Raw genomic sequence first — 16101 nt, forward strand, 5'->3', positions numbered from 1 at the left:
TAACAAAGTAATTACAACTTTTTAGCACAGAAAGTTATTAAAATCTAATAGATTTCAATTAACCTCTACTTGAAATAAGTATTTAGAAATTTTTCGAGTGGTCATGCGCAGTTCTACCAGTAGGCGGAGTCGATTTGCAACATCAAGGAAAAAGTGAGTCAGCGCTTGTTTGTCTTTTTTTATTTTTTTATTATTGATGTTTTGCTTAATATACATAATCAATCATGTAATAATCAGATTAAATAAGGTAGCGTTACACAGCAAAATTGGATGTGATTTTATTTTAATCAAATTGTTGGATTGTGCTAATCGTAATTAGCTGTCTAGCATTTTGCAAGTCAATAATTGTTGAGTGCATGTTTTCAATCAAGGAACGTTTTTTTTATAAAAACTCTAATTTACTGATTTATATTTGAATGTTAGTTTAGCTTTGCCGTACAGGCACTGCTATGATTTATATGTTTTAATTTTTAGGTTACTTTTAAAATTAAATGTTTGAACACTACACAATGATTTGTAAATAAAAATACAAAGCTATATAGTACTGAGGTTTTTTCTGCAGATGTTCTTAAAATGCAAACATTGAATTTAATTCTGTTTTAACTTTTTTTTCCCAGAGCACTGACATCACTGCTAAGCGCACAGCAGTTCTTTGTGGACACCCTCTCTTCTTTGGAGAAGAAACAAACCTCTGACTATTTAGAAACAATGTTGGCAAGTACCTTTCTCTGTATATTTAATTCTAAACTATGATCCTCCACACATAAATCACATAGGCATTAAATTATGCTTTATTCAACTTTCCCAGAAACAGAACAGAGACAAACTCTGCATTTGTTTAAACATTTTTAACTCAAGCCCTTGTACATTTTGCTGTGTGCATGTTCTGCTGTCATTGTAATTGTTTTGTCTAATTTCAACACAACACTTTAACAACCATTGTTTATCTCTGTTAGTTGTACTTAGAACAGAAGGTGATGGTCCTGATTCTTTAAGTTAAATGTACATTTGTGAGATTTCCTATTTGTAATGTAACCAGAATTGTAACATTGTTGTTCCTTTTTCTATTAGGACTGTGACACACACCAGAGGGTTGTTCCATAAAACAAGATTAGAAAATAAGCCAGGCTTATTTTGGTTAGTCAGACTTATTGTCTGTGAATTCTGTTTCATAAAGCAAACTTAAAATAGTTCAAACTCAGTTACCCTGGAAACTTATGCTGGGAAACTAGCCTGGTCCGGGGCAGGCTAACTGTCAGGCTAAGCCTGAGTTGATCCTTAACCAGAATAGCGTTTTAACACTGACCCACTGGGAATGTGATGATATTACATCGGACTCTCTGGCATGCTGTCATTTTATTTCATGTAGGCCTAACCACTATCAGTCCAACAATGAAAACAAATGCACTTTAAAAATAAATGTAATTCGAACATACAAAAAGTGAAACAAATGTAAAGAAGTAATTGTAGGCCTATTTGTTTAGTTGGTGTGATTTTTGTAATGAATCAATTAGCCTAAATGTCTATAAATAGGGAGCTCCACCCGTGTAGGAGGACGCATAGTCATGGCGTGTCCTTTCATTGATGAGGTGGTGGATGAGGGAGCGATAATCATACGCAGGGCATTTCAAAGAGAGCGTACTTTCAGGGACAGGACAGACCTGTTGGCTTTTTCTGACTACTACCTGCATGAGCGGTATAGATTCTCAAGGGAAGGGATAGCATATATTTGCAGATTACTGAGCCCACACATCGCAAATAGCACACGGCGCAATAAAGCGCTCACAGTCCCGCAGACTGTGTGCATTGCACTTCGCTTTTTTGCCAGCGGAACATTTTTGTACACAGTTGGAGATGCAGAGAACATCAGCAAAGCATCGGTTTGCCGCTCTGTACGAATTGTGTACCTGTCTTTAAAAAAAATTACTCAATGTGTTCATCACCTTCCCTGGCCACAGAGCGATTCACAGTATTAAACAAGCCTTTTATGGAATCGCTGGTAAGTTCAAATAAGAACTATATAGAAAATGGAAATATTTATTGTCTGTTAATGTAAGACATGGCAATTGACAGACAAACACTTAACTTTTGTAGCTTTCCCAAATGTTATCGGAGCTCTGGACTGCACCCACGTGCGCATAAAGCGCCCGTCTGGTCCGCATGAAGCAGACTTCGTTAATAGGAAATCATTACACAGCATCAATGTACAGGTACAGTCCCACTGAGATTATATTGTAGGCTAGAAGCGATTGTTCTTTACAATAAGCTGGGCACCTGTGTTCTATTCATTGCAAATGCATTAACAATTCTCTCTCTCTCTATATATGTGTGTGTGTGTGTGTGTGTGTGTGTGTGTGTGTGTGTGTGTGTGTGTGTGTGTGTGTGTGTGTGTGTGTGTGTGTGTGTGTGTGTGTGTGTGTGTGTGTGTGTGTGTGTGTGTGTGTGTGTGTGTGTGTGTGTGTGTGTGTGTGTGTGTGTGTGTGTGTGTGTGTGTAAGTCCAGTGTAGTGACCTACATTTTTAATTATTTAGATGATTTGTGATGCAGACTGCATCATCACAAATGTAGAGGCAAAATGGCCTGGCTCAGTGCATGATTCCAGAATCTTTCGGGCCTCTTCTCTTTCCCACCAACTGGCACAAGGTATGTTAGTCACTTAACATATAGCAAAAACTACAGCTTTAAAAAAAACCTTCACCAAATTTTTTTTTTTTATTCAGGTCAATTCTCAGGAGTTTTGCTGGGAGACAAGGGATATGCATGCCTGCCTTATCTCTTGACTCCCTATCAGGAGACGCAGACTGAGGCACAGCACAACTACAATATTGCCCATGCACGCACAAGAGCTCGTATAGAGATGGCATTTGGGCTCATCAAGTCAAGGTTCCAGTGCCTGAATTACCTCAGAGTGATTCCACAAAGGGCATGTGACATTGTAGTTGCATGTGTTGTGCTACATAACATTGCCTGCCTGAGGAGAGAGAGGCAACCAAGGATGGTTGTAGAGCAAGACTGGGACATTGAAGGCATTTTTGATGACAATGAAATAGGCAGGGTTATAAGAGACAGTTATGCCAATAATTATTTTAGTTAATACTGTCCAAACCATGTTAAAGGTTTTCACTTTCCCCTTAATTTACCAGACACACAAGTCATCTTTTTTTTTATTTTTTTTTAGGTTGAAGCTGCCTGTTGGGGGTGAAAACATACAATTAAATGTGGTCAAAAAACAAAAAGGTCATGTGTCATTGTTTTAAATATGGCAGTTCTACTTGCATTTTTCTCAAGCTGTTGGATTTCCAGCTCCAACTTTCTCATCTTGAGTTTTTTTATATTGGATGTCAGTATCTATGGCCTCCATTTGTTTCAGGAGATACCTTTTGTAGACTCCCTTTATGTTCTGGGTCTTGTAGGAACAGAATTTTTTTTTTTTTTTTTTTTTGATCTAGTGCTCTTGGCACTTTTTTGTAATTTCTTAATACTCACTTGGTCACATGTCGTCCCAGACTGAGAGGGCTCTAGAAGGGTGTCAGCATCCTGTTGCCAATAATGGAAATACACACAATTTAGCACCTCACAGGTAGGCTATTAAATATATAATGTGCAAATCTGTGCCTACCTCAGGCCTCCTTGAACACACTGACACAGTTTCCTCATCCTCCTCAACTGTAGATGGGCCTTCAACCTAAAACCATTAATTAAACTTGGTTTAATAAATCACCACTTGACAAATAAGTGCTTTAAACTCATACTGTCATACTCACAGGGTTCAGCATGATGTCTGGTGGATCCAGAAAGCACACAGAATTTGGCATCACTATAAAACAAAAATATTTAGTTAGGAATGGAAGAATAAAAATAAATAAAATAAACAAAATACCTTTTAAGTAATGATCTCTTATACTAGATGGAATGGATCCAGATGCTGTTCCCCCCTCTATTCCCTCAATGACAGGCCTCCCTTTATTCAGGTCTAATGCCAGCTCCTCTGCAGGAGTAAAGTTGGCTGTTGGTGGCCCTCCCCCAGTGCCAGCAACCTCACTCTTCTTTTTGGCAGCTGCAATTATTAAACATCATGAGACTGAACAGTTGTACATCAAGCTGGCTATGCTTAAGTACTTACATAGATTTATACTTTATAATTAATACTTACCATTCTGAACAATATTTTTATATTTTATTTTCACCTGCTGCCATGTTCTTTTTTCTTCACTTAATTTGCTGCTGTAAAAGTTACACACACACACACACCAATGTATTGTGACAAACATTTAATTTAACTTTAATAAAATATAGTAATGTAGGCCTACATTAATTGCTACTTACGCATTGAGACGATCAGCAATTTCCTGCCAGCCTTTTTCTCTCGTTTTATTAATTGCTGCCGTATTTCCTTTTTTTGTAATCATGTGTTTAAATTCTTCGTAAGATTCGAGAAGTAATTGCTGCTCAGTTGCCGTGAACATCGCTGCTCTCTCTTTCCCTTTAGTTGTCATGTTAAATTGATGAATCTATGCTCCACCATCAGGGCTTCTTAAGAATAGCGTGCACGCGCAATTATCTAGACTAGATAAACCTGGTTCAAATTAGTGAGATTGCGTGAACTTGAATTACCTTTTATGAAACCGCCTTAAGCCCCAACTGATTTGTTAGGTTAATTCAAGTCGGGTTTTGGAGCTTAATCCCCGCTTTTCTAAGCTTCTTTTATGAAACAACCCCCAGATTTCCATCAGGATTCTGACTATGATAACAGAAGACAGCCAGGATTCTCCACAAGCACTGCATTTCAAGGCTTCGCATACAGCAATTATCCTAGAAGGAGCCATTGTGGTGGATGATCTTGAAAACCAGATGCCAATACATTTTGGGCTGATATATGGGCTGAATTTGGAGTACCCTCTACAGCTCAAGAACACATTTGATTTTATTCAAAGAGTGTTTCTTTCTCTTGGACAAAAATCCCTAAAAAACAAATACAGTCACTTAAAAAAAAAAAAAAAAACATGCTGCTTATGTAAGTGAAGGCTGTTTCAGATAGTTTTTTTAAGGGATAGTAAATTCTGCATAACAATGTGCTTTTTGTGATTCAAAAATTGTTAATGTTACATTAAAAAACAATGTTTAAAATTTAAGGGTGTCTGAAAGACATTGTTTAATAAAGACAATTGCTGAGTAATAAATAATGTTTAACCTGAATTCAATTGTTGCTTTTTGTCTTAACTTGATTTTTTTAATTCAGCTTACTTGAAATTTTTAAGGCAATCGGTTTCCTGATATTTTCCTAGTAATGTGAACTCTGAGAAGTTAACACAACTAATGATTTTAAGTCAACAGTACTTGAGTATACTTGATTAACAAGTTTTTTTATACAAATCTTAAGTTGTGCCAACTAAAAATAAGGTAAGCTAGACCGATATTAGAATATTAATAAAAGGTGGATGACTCTGTTTGCTAAATGGCATGCAATTTATTTTAAAATATATTGTATGGTGGAGAAAATGCTGTATTACTATTACTACAAATAAAACGCTTTCTGATGTTATCCACTTGACAAAATAGTGTCTCTGAGGCACGGTTCAAGGACGTTACTCATGTTAAATCAAGAAAACAAGAGACTCAAAAAATAAGTCTAACCATGTTGAGCTATATAACAAAGATTAGTTTTCTGTATCCAAACAGTTGCTCACATGTCTAATAAAATGCATAATATATGCATAATATATGCTAAAGCATCTTTGGTGTTTCTACGGAAGTAAATCTACAAAAACATAAATCAATAGGGAACATTATGTAGCACTGTTACTGTATATATTGCAATCACGGTCAAGAATCAATAGTGATGTTAATTCTCTAGTTGCCTGATCCAAAATCATCTAACTGTGACTGATAACATTATACCCCAAGGAACTATTCTAATATCAGTTAATTATAGGATTTGAAACGCTTTCATGTATTGATTAAAACTAATAACACTTTCAATCCCATCAGACTTGTATCCTGTATGGTGAGACATATTCGAAGACCACAGGATGTTGTTGCCAATAATTGAATACCCATTACAAAAAAGTAAAATACAGACAACAGAGTTCCATTGTTTGTTTTTCCTTTTTACAAAATATATTTATTCTGCTAGGTACAAATTGCAAGGACTTCATTTTACAAGATTTTTTGACAAGCTGTAATAGTTCATTGTCATTAACACAAAAGATATGAGATGCAAATAGGTTAGTACATCAGTACATTATTTCAATTGACCCTGGTTAAAACAGATCATCAAGGTAAACTACTGTCTTGAAGGAGGGACCAATCAGATGGCCATGAGAAGAAAATGATTGGCTGGATACATTAAACAATAAATGTATATATCCAATGAAGTACAATCTCAAACTCAATGAATTCTTCAGACAGTTGGTTCAATTAGTTAGGAGGCTGCTTCTCAAAATGATCAAGATGTACTTGCAAAATCAGTGAAATAAAAACATTGGAGTAACTAAGAGCAGTTTTACGGAAGTGAAATAGCATCATAAACAATTATGGTGACTCTTTGAGAGCAAAATGACAAAAGTCCATGTCATCAGTCCAACCATAATAATTCTAATATTGAACTATACAGGACACAAGCGGGTGGGTCACTGTGGTTTTCGGGGCTGGGCAGCAATATAGAGGGCCATTAAACAGTAGAGGGCGCCACCAATTGTCAAGCCCATTGTGGTCCTATACAGCATTTTGTCCATGACTCCACGTTTCAGGTGAACCGGTGCTCCGTCAGTTTTCTGTAACAGGTCATATAGTTTAATACACACACAAGTATTCTTGCTCGTTCAATTTAGAAATGCAATACTAAATACAATCAGTTTAAATATGCACAATGGAAGTTAACTATTTGCAGTTAATTCAATTCTACAATAATAATTTTTGTTGGCAGAATGAGAACAAGTAGCCTACAGAAACTCAGATCCAGACTCAGGTGTTGGAAAATGATTCACACTAGGGCTGGGTTGACAATAAGAAGGTATGTTGAAAGAAACATTACAACTGAACTCAAACAGTGTTTCATCCACATAAAGATGTCTATAAAACAGTTTGTAAACTACATTACATTATAGCTTATGTTTTTACTTAACTTGTTTTCATATCTCAAGATGCAAATTCCTCCCTCAACGTCAGTTGCCTCCGTAATAATCTTCTGATACGTGCATGATTAAGTGAAAATCGATGCACTGCATAAGTGATAAATCTATTAGGCAATCTATTAGTGAGAGCATGTTTCTTCAAAAAGTTGCATTGTAATGGCGCAAGCTTGCTCAGGTGTGCAATGCTAAAGTGCAATGTGAGTGCAGGCCAGTGGGGGAGTGGGGACAATCGTGCTTGGACACAGTACAAGGCAACCGTTCCTAGTGAGTAAATACACCCTAAATCACTGGGTAATAAAAAAAATAAAAAAGTAAAACAATTTTGCACATGGACTCAACAAAAAGAACTATACTGGTATAAATACACTGTTACCACTATATACAATTACTGACAACATGATATATTTGTCATACTACTCATAACTTTCTAACATTTCAAATGTTTTAAAACATTTCATTCACATTTTTTAGATAATCAAGACTGATATTATTGTTAATTTAATATACAAAACATTACAGAGCTGATCAAAAGTGTAACAAAGTGAAAGTATTTCAGTAACAGATGCTGCACACATGGTTTTTGTAATGATCACTCAAAATGTGAGTCAGTGTCATACCTGGAAAATCTTCTGCAGCTCAGGGACATTGTTTACTCCCATGTAGTGTGCCAATGACCCAGTCTCTGAAACAACCTTGGTTGGTGAAGCAAAGACCATCTGAGGGGCTTGAGCAGGCACCGTGGGCTTCAGCCCCTTACAGAACAAAAACAATGACATGAGGTTTGTTTGTTTTTTTAGGTCTGCAGCACATAAAACAATCTTTTGATTGACAGCGTTACATAAGAAGGCAACTTTGACAGAGGATCGAGAGAAGATGACTGTTTATCAGTACTATGAAGAGAGACTTGCGCAATGACTGTGAAGCGCTTCCTGTGAAGGTCACTCCAGACTTCTCATAAAACAACAGCGGAATGTTTGACTTACCTGTGGACTGTAAGCAGAATCGGCTGTGGCTCGCGTTAATTTCCCAGTGACTCCGCTGACTCTATAGTACATTTTTGTTGATAATAATGTGAGTCACCGCAGACAGGATCGTGTCCCACCACCAGCTCGCTATGCCCGACAGTGAATAGACCTAGGCGGAAATGACGACGACTTCTTCTTCTTCTTCAGTGAATTTTATTGGCAGCTTGCAATCTTTGTGCATTACCGCCATCTACTGGATTTGAGGTGTGATCACATTGGGAAGTCATAAATAAATGTATATACATCTCCTTTTTTTGAGAGGGGGTTGTCGGCATAGATATCATATAAAGGCTAGATGTCTCGTCCGCGCTGCTGGCCAATGGAGCTCGACATCCGCACACGGCGGCCATCTTAAGACAGGGTGCTCGCTCACTCATAACATGGTGCATGTACTTTTAAATAACCATAACTTGCTCAATTTTCTACCGATTTTCAAACGGTTTGGTTTGTTATAAACGTCAGAGATGTAGCTATTATACTGCATACATATGAATAATTATGTTCAAAATGTTTAAGCATTCAGAATTATAGCCACGTTAATAACGTTTGTAAGAAACCAAACCGTTTGTAAATCCGTCCAGATTTCAGCGAGATAAGAGGATTTGTGTGCGTGCTGCTCACTCACCTTAATTCACAGAGCCCTGTCCTAAGATGGCCGCCGGTGATGCCGGAAGTGACTCCGCCTTAAGACATCTAGCCTTTATATGATATCTATGGTTGTCGGTACACGATCCGTTCTACCTGCACGATCCGTTTCACGCATGCGTAGTAGACGCTGCTTTTTCTGTTTTGCGACGATTTACGACACTGCACGATCTGTTCCACGTAGTTCTTTCTTCATGTAAGTGGAGATTGTCTAGGCAGAAATGCATATTATTTAAAGAAATGCATATTATGTTCCTTATTGTCTTCTGTAAACAACATTGAAGGGATCATTTTCCTCATTTAGATTATATAGATATATTAGCCTATATAGACCCATACCATAATAATAGAAAATTACTCAACTTAAAAGTTAACTAATATTAGCAGCTTTTAATAATAAAAAAACGACACAAACCGTCTTTGACAATACTACTGACCTCAGACCAAAACACGGCAAGTTAAGCCTAATACCATACAGCAGTGAATCCCAAAGGAGAGTAGCCTATGGAGGAAACTGATCATGTATGTTAATGTAACAACTCACAACTCCTTTATTATTTTTGGATTGGCAACCACGTAAACACATCGTAATGCATAGCGTAAGCTACATTTAAAAGCATCAAAATAGACCCGCTGTGAAATGTTAAACACAATACAACGTTACACAAATATGCCGCAAGTTGTGCCATCGCATGCGTGGTTCCGATAGTGTAGGAAAACCGTGACGTTTTCTACTACGTAATTACGCGCATGCGTGTACGGATCGTGCAGGTGGAACGGATCGTGTACCGACAGGGGTTCAGCGAAAAATCGGCAGCTGGCAGCAGGAAGTAGCTGCCACTGGCAGCTGACGTCACCTGCCGCTAATAACCGGAAGTCGGAGGTGGATGCCGCTTTTAGCCAGGCAAATAAATTATTATATCAATATAAAATGTTAGTAGCCTACTTATTTAAATAAAATACTTCTATTAGTAATTATTTTATAATATTTGATGAAAAAAAGGTTTATAAAATATAAATCAAGTAACGAAGATCATAGATATAGCCTAATACAAAAACAAAACAAAACATTAAGCTACACTTGAAATAATGAATTTGTACGTGTATAAATATAATTTATGAATGAGTGTACATGTTTGTTAAATAATGAAATCTATACATACAGAAAGAAATGCCTGCAATCATATTGTATATTTATTAAATATGCATACCCATTTATTAAACTTAAATAATGAGAACAGGCAAAGGCAAAATTCCTTTCAGGATAAATCTCTGTCCAAATGCCCTATCTTAATTAAATTATAAATATTGTAGCTAATGTAGCCTATTTAAAGGTTTTTCATAAAAATAAAAATAAATCAATTGGAGTGTTCAATCCAGTTGTTTCAACTGGTTTCGCAGTTTTAGAATGTTTGAGCAGTGTGTATGATTGTCAACAATCTGGCCTTATTTAAACATGAACTGCAATTTTAACGAAACGCGTTCATGCCAGCTAGAAACGAATGCGAGTGAGCAGCAGATACAGAGCGCTTTAATTCGCGATCAACCTCGTTTTATTGTAGTCCTATAAGGTGAATTCAAAAAGGCATTCTTTTTCTTTGAAGCAACAAAGGCTAAATCATTTGTTATAGTTTTTTTTTTTTTTTTTGTAATTGGTGCGGATGACAAGCAGCGAAATATAATGTATAGCCTATTATAAATATAATATATTATGAATTTTTACGTGTATAAATATAATTTATGAATGAGTGTACATGTTTGTTAAATAATTAAATATATACATACAGAAATAAATGCCTATGTAATCATATTGTATATTTATTAAATATTTATTCTTTATACATATTACATTTACATTTATGCATTTGGCAGACGCTTTTATCCAAAGCGACTTACATTGCATTATCCTATACATTATTATATACAACATTTCAACTTAAATAATGAAAGTCCTGTTTAAAAGAAACTTTATCTCATCGATTACCTTTATTTAAAATAATATTTTGCTATCATATAAGTTCAGTTTTACATTTGTAGTACTACTTTAATACATTCTTGTCTTTGTTTAATGAAGCAGCTGTAACTGTTGAAACAGGCTTTGTATTTGTTGTTTTGAAATCAGAATGATAGACCACAATCCTGAACTAGATGGTAAAGTTCGTAGACAAACTTTAAGTAGGCTTGAAAAAGCCTAGCCAGAAAGTTTGAAAAAGTTTGAAAATGTTCTAGTATGGTTTAACATGATTTACCATGTTTTATGGTTATCGGCGGCGCCACCATTGACCATTGGCCGCTGTCGCTTGACAACATGTGATTGGTTGCTACTACGTTGGACGATACTGATTGGCTGCCATGAAATGGCAGGTCCATCCTAATATGGCAGGGCTTCCGGCTGTCAACGGCAGCTACTTCCTGCTGCCAGCTGCCGATTTTTTCGCTGAACCCCTACTGTTTTTTTTTTTTTTTAAATATAAAAAAAGGAGATCAAAGCCCAAGCTTCAGCTAGCGCTGCGTTCAGCTCCTCCAGCTTCAACCTCAGCTCAAACCTCCATAAAAAAAAAATAAATAAAAAAAAAAAGTAGCAGAAAAGTTCCAGGTAGACTCAACAGGTTGCTCAAAGTAACAGAGTTCTTTGTTACCCTCTTAAATATTTCTCTCTCTTCAGAGTACTGCCTACATGTCAGAAGTACATGCTTCACGGTTTCTGTTTCTGTACAATATGGGCACATTCCTGTCTCATGTTTCCCTATTGTGTATAAGCCGCTGTTCAGTCCTGTTTGTCCTAATTAGCCTGGTGAACCAGGTTTCCTCCTGTCGTGAAAGTGAGCTGATCATTTTAACTGTTACATTCTGTTGAATACTATATAAATGCCTACCTTTTTCCCCCTTATCCCATTTATCTTGCCAGAGTTTATGAATACCATCTTTAATTATTGTTTTCAATTCTGATTTGCTGAGTGGAACCTGTACTTCTACTTGTTCTGCTTTAAGTGCTTCTTTTGCCAACTCGTCTGCCCTCTCATTGCCCTCAATACCTGTGTGCGCTGGAACCCAAGTGAACTGTAATATTAGCTTCTGTTGAGTTAGGAAATGACATAGACAGTAAAAGAAATGGACACAGCGCATTGGATTCAACGGAGACAAAGTGAAGTCAATTAGAAACTCTTACTTCATGGAGGTCGAGCGTACTGCGCAGACTCAAACTGAGCTTGACGACGTAGATGTGACGTGAGCAACCCGTCTGTCTTCTAGTAGCTGTGCCAAGAGAAATCTGAATCATTCCCTTCCGAAACTTGCAGAGACGGAGAGTGTGAGTAGGAGATGTCCATGAGCTAGGAGCAGGAGCAACTTTTGCTATGTATTCTGATGAATTATTTTGTCACTTTGCCTCCACGTCCCCCCGATTGCCCACGAGCTTCTCCTCCTGTCCATACGGTAATCTCTCTACTGTGCGACAGAGAGTCGCGTGGTTATGACGCAATCGTTAGCCTATTTTTACACAAATTGCTTCTACGGGGCCATAACGTAAGATACAAGGTAATGGAGCCTTTTATACATTTTCGTGTTTCTTTAGAAATAAATAATGGACAAATGGAGTCTTTAAACGCCTCAGTTGTAAAGTTATTCACTGTCAAAGTGACGCCAAAATGAATGGGAGTCAGTGGGATGCTAACAGCAGGTGGGGGTCCGCTAGCCAATGGCGGCGCCCGGGGCTACTTCAAAATAATATAAAACCCTGCCCCCCTGGGAAATGACGACTTCTTCTTCTTTCTTGTTTTACAGCAGTTGGCATCCAGCTTGTTGGTGCATTACCGCCACCTTCTGCTCCGGAGTGTGGTTTAGTAGTTTGTTTTCCAATTTGTAATTAAATAAGCAGAAACGAGAAAACGGCCCCTTTATTCGTTTTTTCGCTTTTTCAAAAAACGCTTTTTTGTTTTTTAGTTCACATATGGCGTTATATGTGTGCCTCAATCCTGAGCGAGTAATTGTAAGTTTTGAGCACAGAGAACTAGATTTTGCAAGCACATTACATTATATTTTGAACAGAAATTAACAATCGCAAAAAAAAAATCTTTTGAGCAAAGAAAAAACGATTCCGTGCTCAATAAATGTATTTGCTTGTTTGCTATTATCCATATAAACGTGCATTAATAACCCCTCTCACGCAGTTTACTCAGGTGCTCTCTCACAAACTTATTCTCTGCACTCCTGTCAAGTCCCTCTCTCTCTCTCTCTCTCAACCTCTTAATTCTGTGCGCGCTCAACTCGACACACACGCTCGCTCAACTTGCAACAGCGTTACAAATGTGCCACAAAATCAACCAATCGGAAAATTAAAGGTCAATTGTGATTGGCTGTTGGTCTCCAATCAAATCGCTAGTAGAACCAAAGCCGTCTTGTAGAACTATCCATAGATATCCATATATAATCCTTTATTATATGATATCTATGGAACTATCTACAGCATCCCGGAAGCTTACTGAAAAAATAAATCGAAAAAAAGAACTGACTACAGCGAGACTAATGGATTAAAACACATTTTGGTAAGTATTATTTTATTTATTTTATTAACTTAAAAGTGCCTTGTTAGTTTTGTGTATTATAATGTTGTTGTGTTGTTTAACTTACAATATTATATCTCCTATTGGGACTAAAGTTAGTTTGACTTATCCTTTTCAAGCATTCTAACGCTAGCACAGCCGCAGACAATGTCATCAGAACAGCAACACCTAAATGTCACACCACTTTAGTCACAATAGGAGATATAATATTGTAAGTTAAACAACACAACAGCATTATAAATTATAAGCTGAATCTCTGGAGGAGTGTCATAATATTCCTCTGTCACATATAGCTGTCAATCACCTCACACAATGACCTCACTCTTAAAACTGAAATTTTCCGAACAATTAAACAAAATTTGCCCTCCAACTACTAGGCTAATGTCTGTAATGTCTGTGATCTAAAGAAAACCACCATTATCATTATTATTTTAATTATTATTTTTGTGTATTATAATTTATAATACACAAAACTAACAAGGCACTTTTAAGTTAATAATAAATAAATAAATACTTACCCAAATGTGTTTTAATCCATTAGTCTCGCTGTAGTCAGTTATTTTTTTCGATTTTTATTTTTTCAGTAAGCTTTCGGGATGCTGTGTAGTCGATAGTTCCATAGATATCATATAATAAAGGATTATATATGGATATGGATATACAGTATACTGTATGGATATATATGGATATCGTTCTACAAGACAGGCTTTGGTTCTACTAGCGATTTGAGGCACCATAACGCCATAATCACAGGCAAAAAACGAATAAATGACTTCAAAATTCGTTTTCCACATGTGGGCGGCCTGACACGCCCCCTTCTGCCGATTGGTCAAGCAAATCTGAGCATGTGACGTCATCAGTTGTCGCTCAGGGGTGTGTTTCCCCAAGCTGGAAGGAAGTCGACCGGAAGTTGAAGCCGGCCGCGTGCCACCATCTTGTAGCAGAACTTCACCTGCTGTTAGCATCCCACTGACTCCCATTCATTTTGGCGTCACTTTGACAGCGAATAACTTTACATCTGAGGCGTTTGAAGACTCTATTTGTCCATTATTTATTTCTAAAGAAACACGACAATGTATAAAATGCTCCATTACCTTGTAGCTTACGTTATGGCCCCGTAGAAGCCGTTTTTGTAAAAGTAGGCTAACGATTGCGTCATAACCACACGACTCTCTGTCGCACAGTAGAGAGATTACCGTATTGACGGGAGGAGAAGCTCGTGGGCAATCGGGGGGACGTGGAGGCAAAATGACAAAATAATTAATCAGAATACCTAGCAAAAGTGTCTCCCGCTCCTAGCTCATGGACACCTCCTACTCACGATCTCCGTCTATCCAAGATTCAGATTTCTCATGCCACAGCCACTAGAAGACAGACGGGTTGCTCACGTCACATCCAGACCAGGGGCGTAAATTTCATCTAAATGTTGGGGGGGACAATAAACATAATATTCCTAAAGAGCAATTTTTGAAGGGGACACCAATAATACAGGCAAAATTGTACTTTCTATGGATATGTGTACACAGAGGAAAGCCTTACTACTAGTATTAGTGTAGCTAGCATGGAGACCGTGCCATTATCCTTCTTCTCAAAGTTTCTCTCTGGTTCATTGCAAAAGCTGACTAAATTGACCAAAATATTCTTCATTGGTGTGCGAAATTGACAAAAAATGATCTCTATATTTTCAGGGATTTTATCGATAACGATAATTAGACAATATTTTGCTGAGTGTGTTATTGTGCTGGTAACTTGGCATGTTTAGGACTGCCGTGGACTGCCGACTCCTAAAGTTTTTGATATTCTTCATATTCTGTGTGGCGGTCAGTTCACAGCAGTGACAGAAATCATTTTTCCAATAAGTTTCAATAGATTTTTACCTTCATTGGCATTTTTACCTTTATAAATGTATTTTTTAAACCTAAATATATGCATGCATCATCTTTTGTGTCAATTTCATACATTCAATTAAATGTAATTATAATAATAAGACACAATAGGGCTGTTACCAATCAAATTAAATAAGTATCAACAAAATCTTTGCAATGGAGAGGAAACACAAAAGCTGCATTTGAAATGGCATTTAGATTTTACACAGACATAAAAAATGTTTTGTTTAAAACATAAAACGTTGAAAATTGATATATAAAATGATTTAAAACATGAAAAGATACTTTAAATGTGAAATTAAAACCGCCAGTAGGTGGCAGCAATTCATTGTTAATGAGTGAGTCATTGAGATTCAACTGATTCGTTCAAAACGCTGATTAATAATTCAGTAAGGAAATACCTGGTGTGTTTCTCAGAGACGCAAATACAGTGCTTTGGCTTAGTTTTGAACTATTTTCGTTGGCGAAATAGAGTTAAAACAGGCAATATGGTGTCTAAAAGCAAACTTTTCAATTATCAATTTATTAAATCACATTTATTATCATGTTAATATCTGGAGAAAAACTGCACTCTTTGTGTAATATTATATTAGATTAACTATATTAAACGATATAAACTGACTAAATCACACAGTGAAAGTGTGAAAATGTAAATGCGCACCCTTGTGTAATCTACAAGACTACACATAGTAGCCTATTTGTACACTTTATGGGTGTGTGTGTGTGGGTGTGTGTGTGTGTGTGTGTGTGTGTGTGTGTGTGTGTGTGTGTGTGTGTGTGTGTGTGAGAGTGAACGGTTTTAAACAATCTAGGTAAACGCACAGACTGTATAAAACAAGGTTATAATCGC

General features: G+C 36.9%; 2 protein-coding genes across 3 annotated transcripts; both read right to left on the reverse strand.

Moving 5' to 3' along the window:
- Positions 1-3135: 3135 nt before the first annotated feature.
- On the reverse strand, positions 3136-4716 carry LOC309486675 (uncharacterized protein). Of its 2 annotated transcripts, none has more exons than XM_082154052.1 (7): positions 4327-4716; positions 4154-4224; positions 3905-4057; positions 3765-3817; positions 3620-3685; positions 3487-3537; positions 3136-3406 (listed from the first exon to the last, which is right to left on the reverse strand). In XM_082154052.1, exons 1-7 carry the CDS (start codon positions 4494-4496, stop codon positions 3284-3286), a joined length of 687 nt encoding a protein of 228 aa, XP_082010178.1. In that variant the 5' UTR covers positions 4497-4716; the 3' UTR covers positions 3136-3283. The 2 variants fall into 2 exon arrangements, with proteins under 2 accessions (XP_082010178.1, XP_082010177.1); XM_082154051.1 differs by having other exon boundaries at positions 3881-4057.
- A 1370-nt stretch (positions 4717-6086) lies between these two features.
- On the reverse strand, positions 6087-8404 carry LOC309487024 (cytochrome c oxidase subunit 7A2-like, mitochondrial). Its single transcript, XM_082154572.1, has 3 exons — positions 8117-8404; positions 7751-7885; positions 6087-6773 (listed from the first exon to the last, which is right to left on the reverse strand). Exons 1-3 carry the CDS (start codon positions 8186-8188, stop codon positions 6630-6632), a joined length of 351 nt encoding a protein of 116 aa, XP_082010698.1. The 5' UTR covers positions 8189-8404; the 3' UTR covers positions 6087-6629.
- Positions 8405-16101: the final 7697 nt, after the last annotated feature.

This window comes from Leuciscus leuciscus, assembly GCF_965113295.1.
Source record: "Leuciscus leuciscus genome assembly, chromosome: 22".
In the NCBI taxonomy this organism is placed as follows: domain Eukaryota; kingdom Metazoa; phylum Chordata; class Actinopteri; order Cypriniformes; family Leuciscidae; genus Leuciscus; species Leuciscus leuciscus.

What these genes read in the sequence shown, in the direction of transcription:
- LOC309486675 (XM_082154051.1), bottom strand. Translation starts at nt 4,496, where the DNA reads ATGACAACTAAAGGGAAAGAGAGAGCAGCGATGTTCACGGCAACTGAG. An exon ending in AAGAGATCATTACTTAAAAG is followed by an intron (nt 3,818 to 3,880) that starts GTATTTTGTTTA and finishes TTTGTTTTATAG; the next exon opens with TGATGCCAAATTCTGTGTGC. An exon ending in CTGGGACGACATGTGACCAA is followed by an intron (nt 3,407 to 3,486) that starts GTGAGTATTAAG and finishes TGTTCCTACAAG; the next exon opens with ACCCAGAACATAAAGGGAGT.
- LOC309487024 (XM_082154572.1), bottom strand. Translation starts at nt 8,188, where the DNA reads ATGTACTATAGAGTCAGCGGAGTCACTGGGAAATTAACGCGAGCCACA. An exon ending in ATTCTGCTTACAGTCCACAG is followed by an intron (nt 7,886 to 8,116) that starts GTAAGTCAAACA and finishes TTGTTCTGTAAG; the next exon opens with GGGCTGAAGCCCACGGTGCC. An exon ending in AGCTGCAGAAGATTTTCCAG is followed by an intron (nt 6,774 to 7,750) that starts GTATGACACTGA and finishes GACCTGTTACAG; the next exon opens with AAAACTGACGGAGCACCGGT.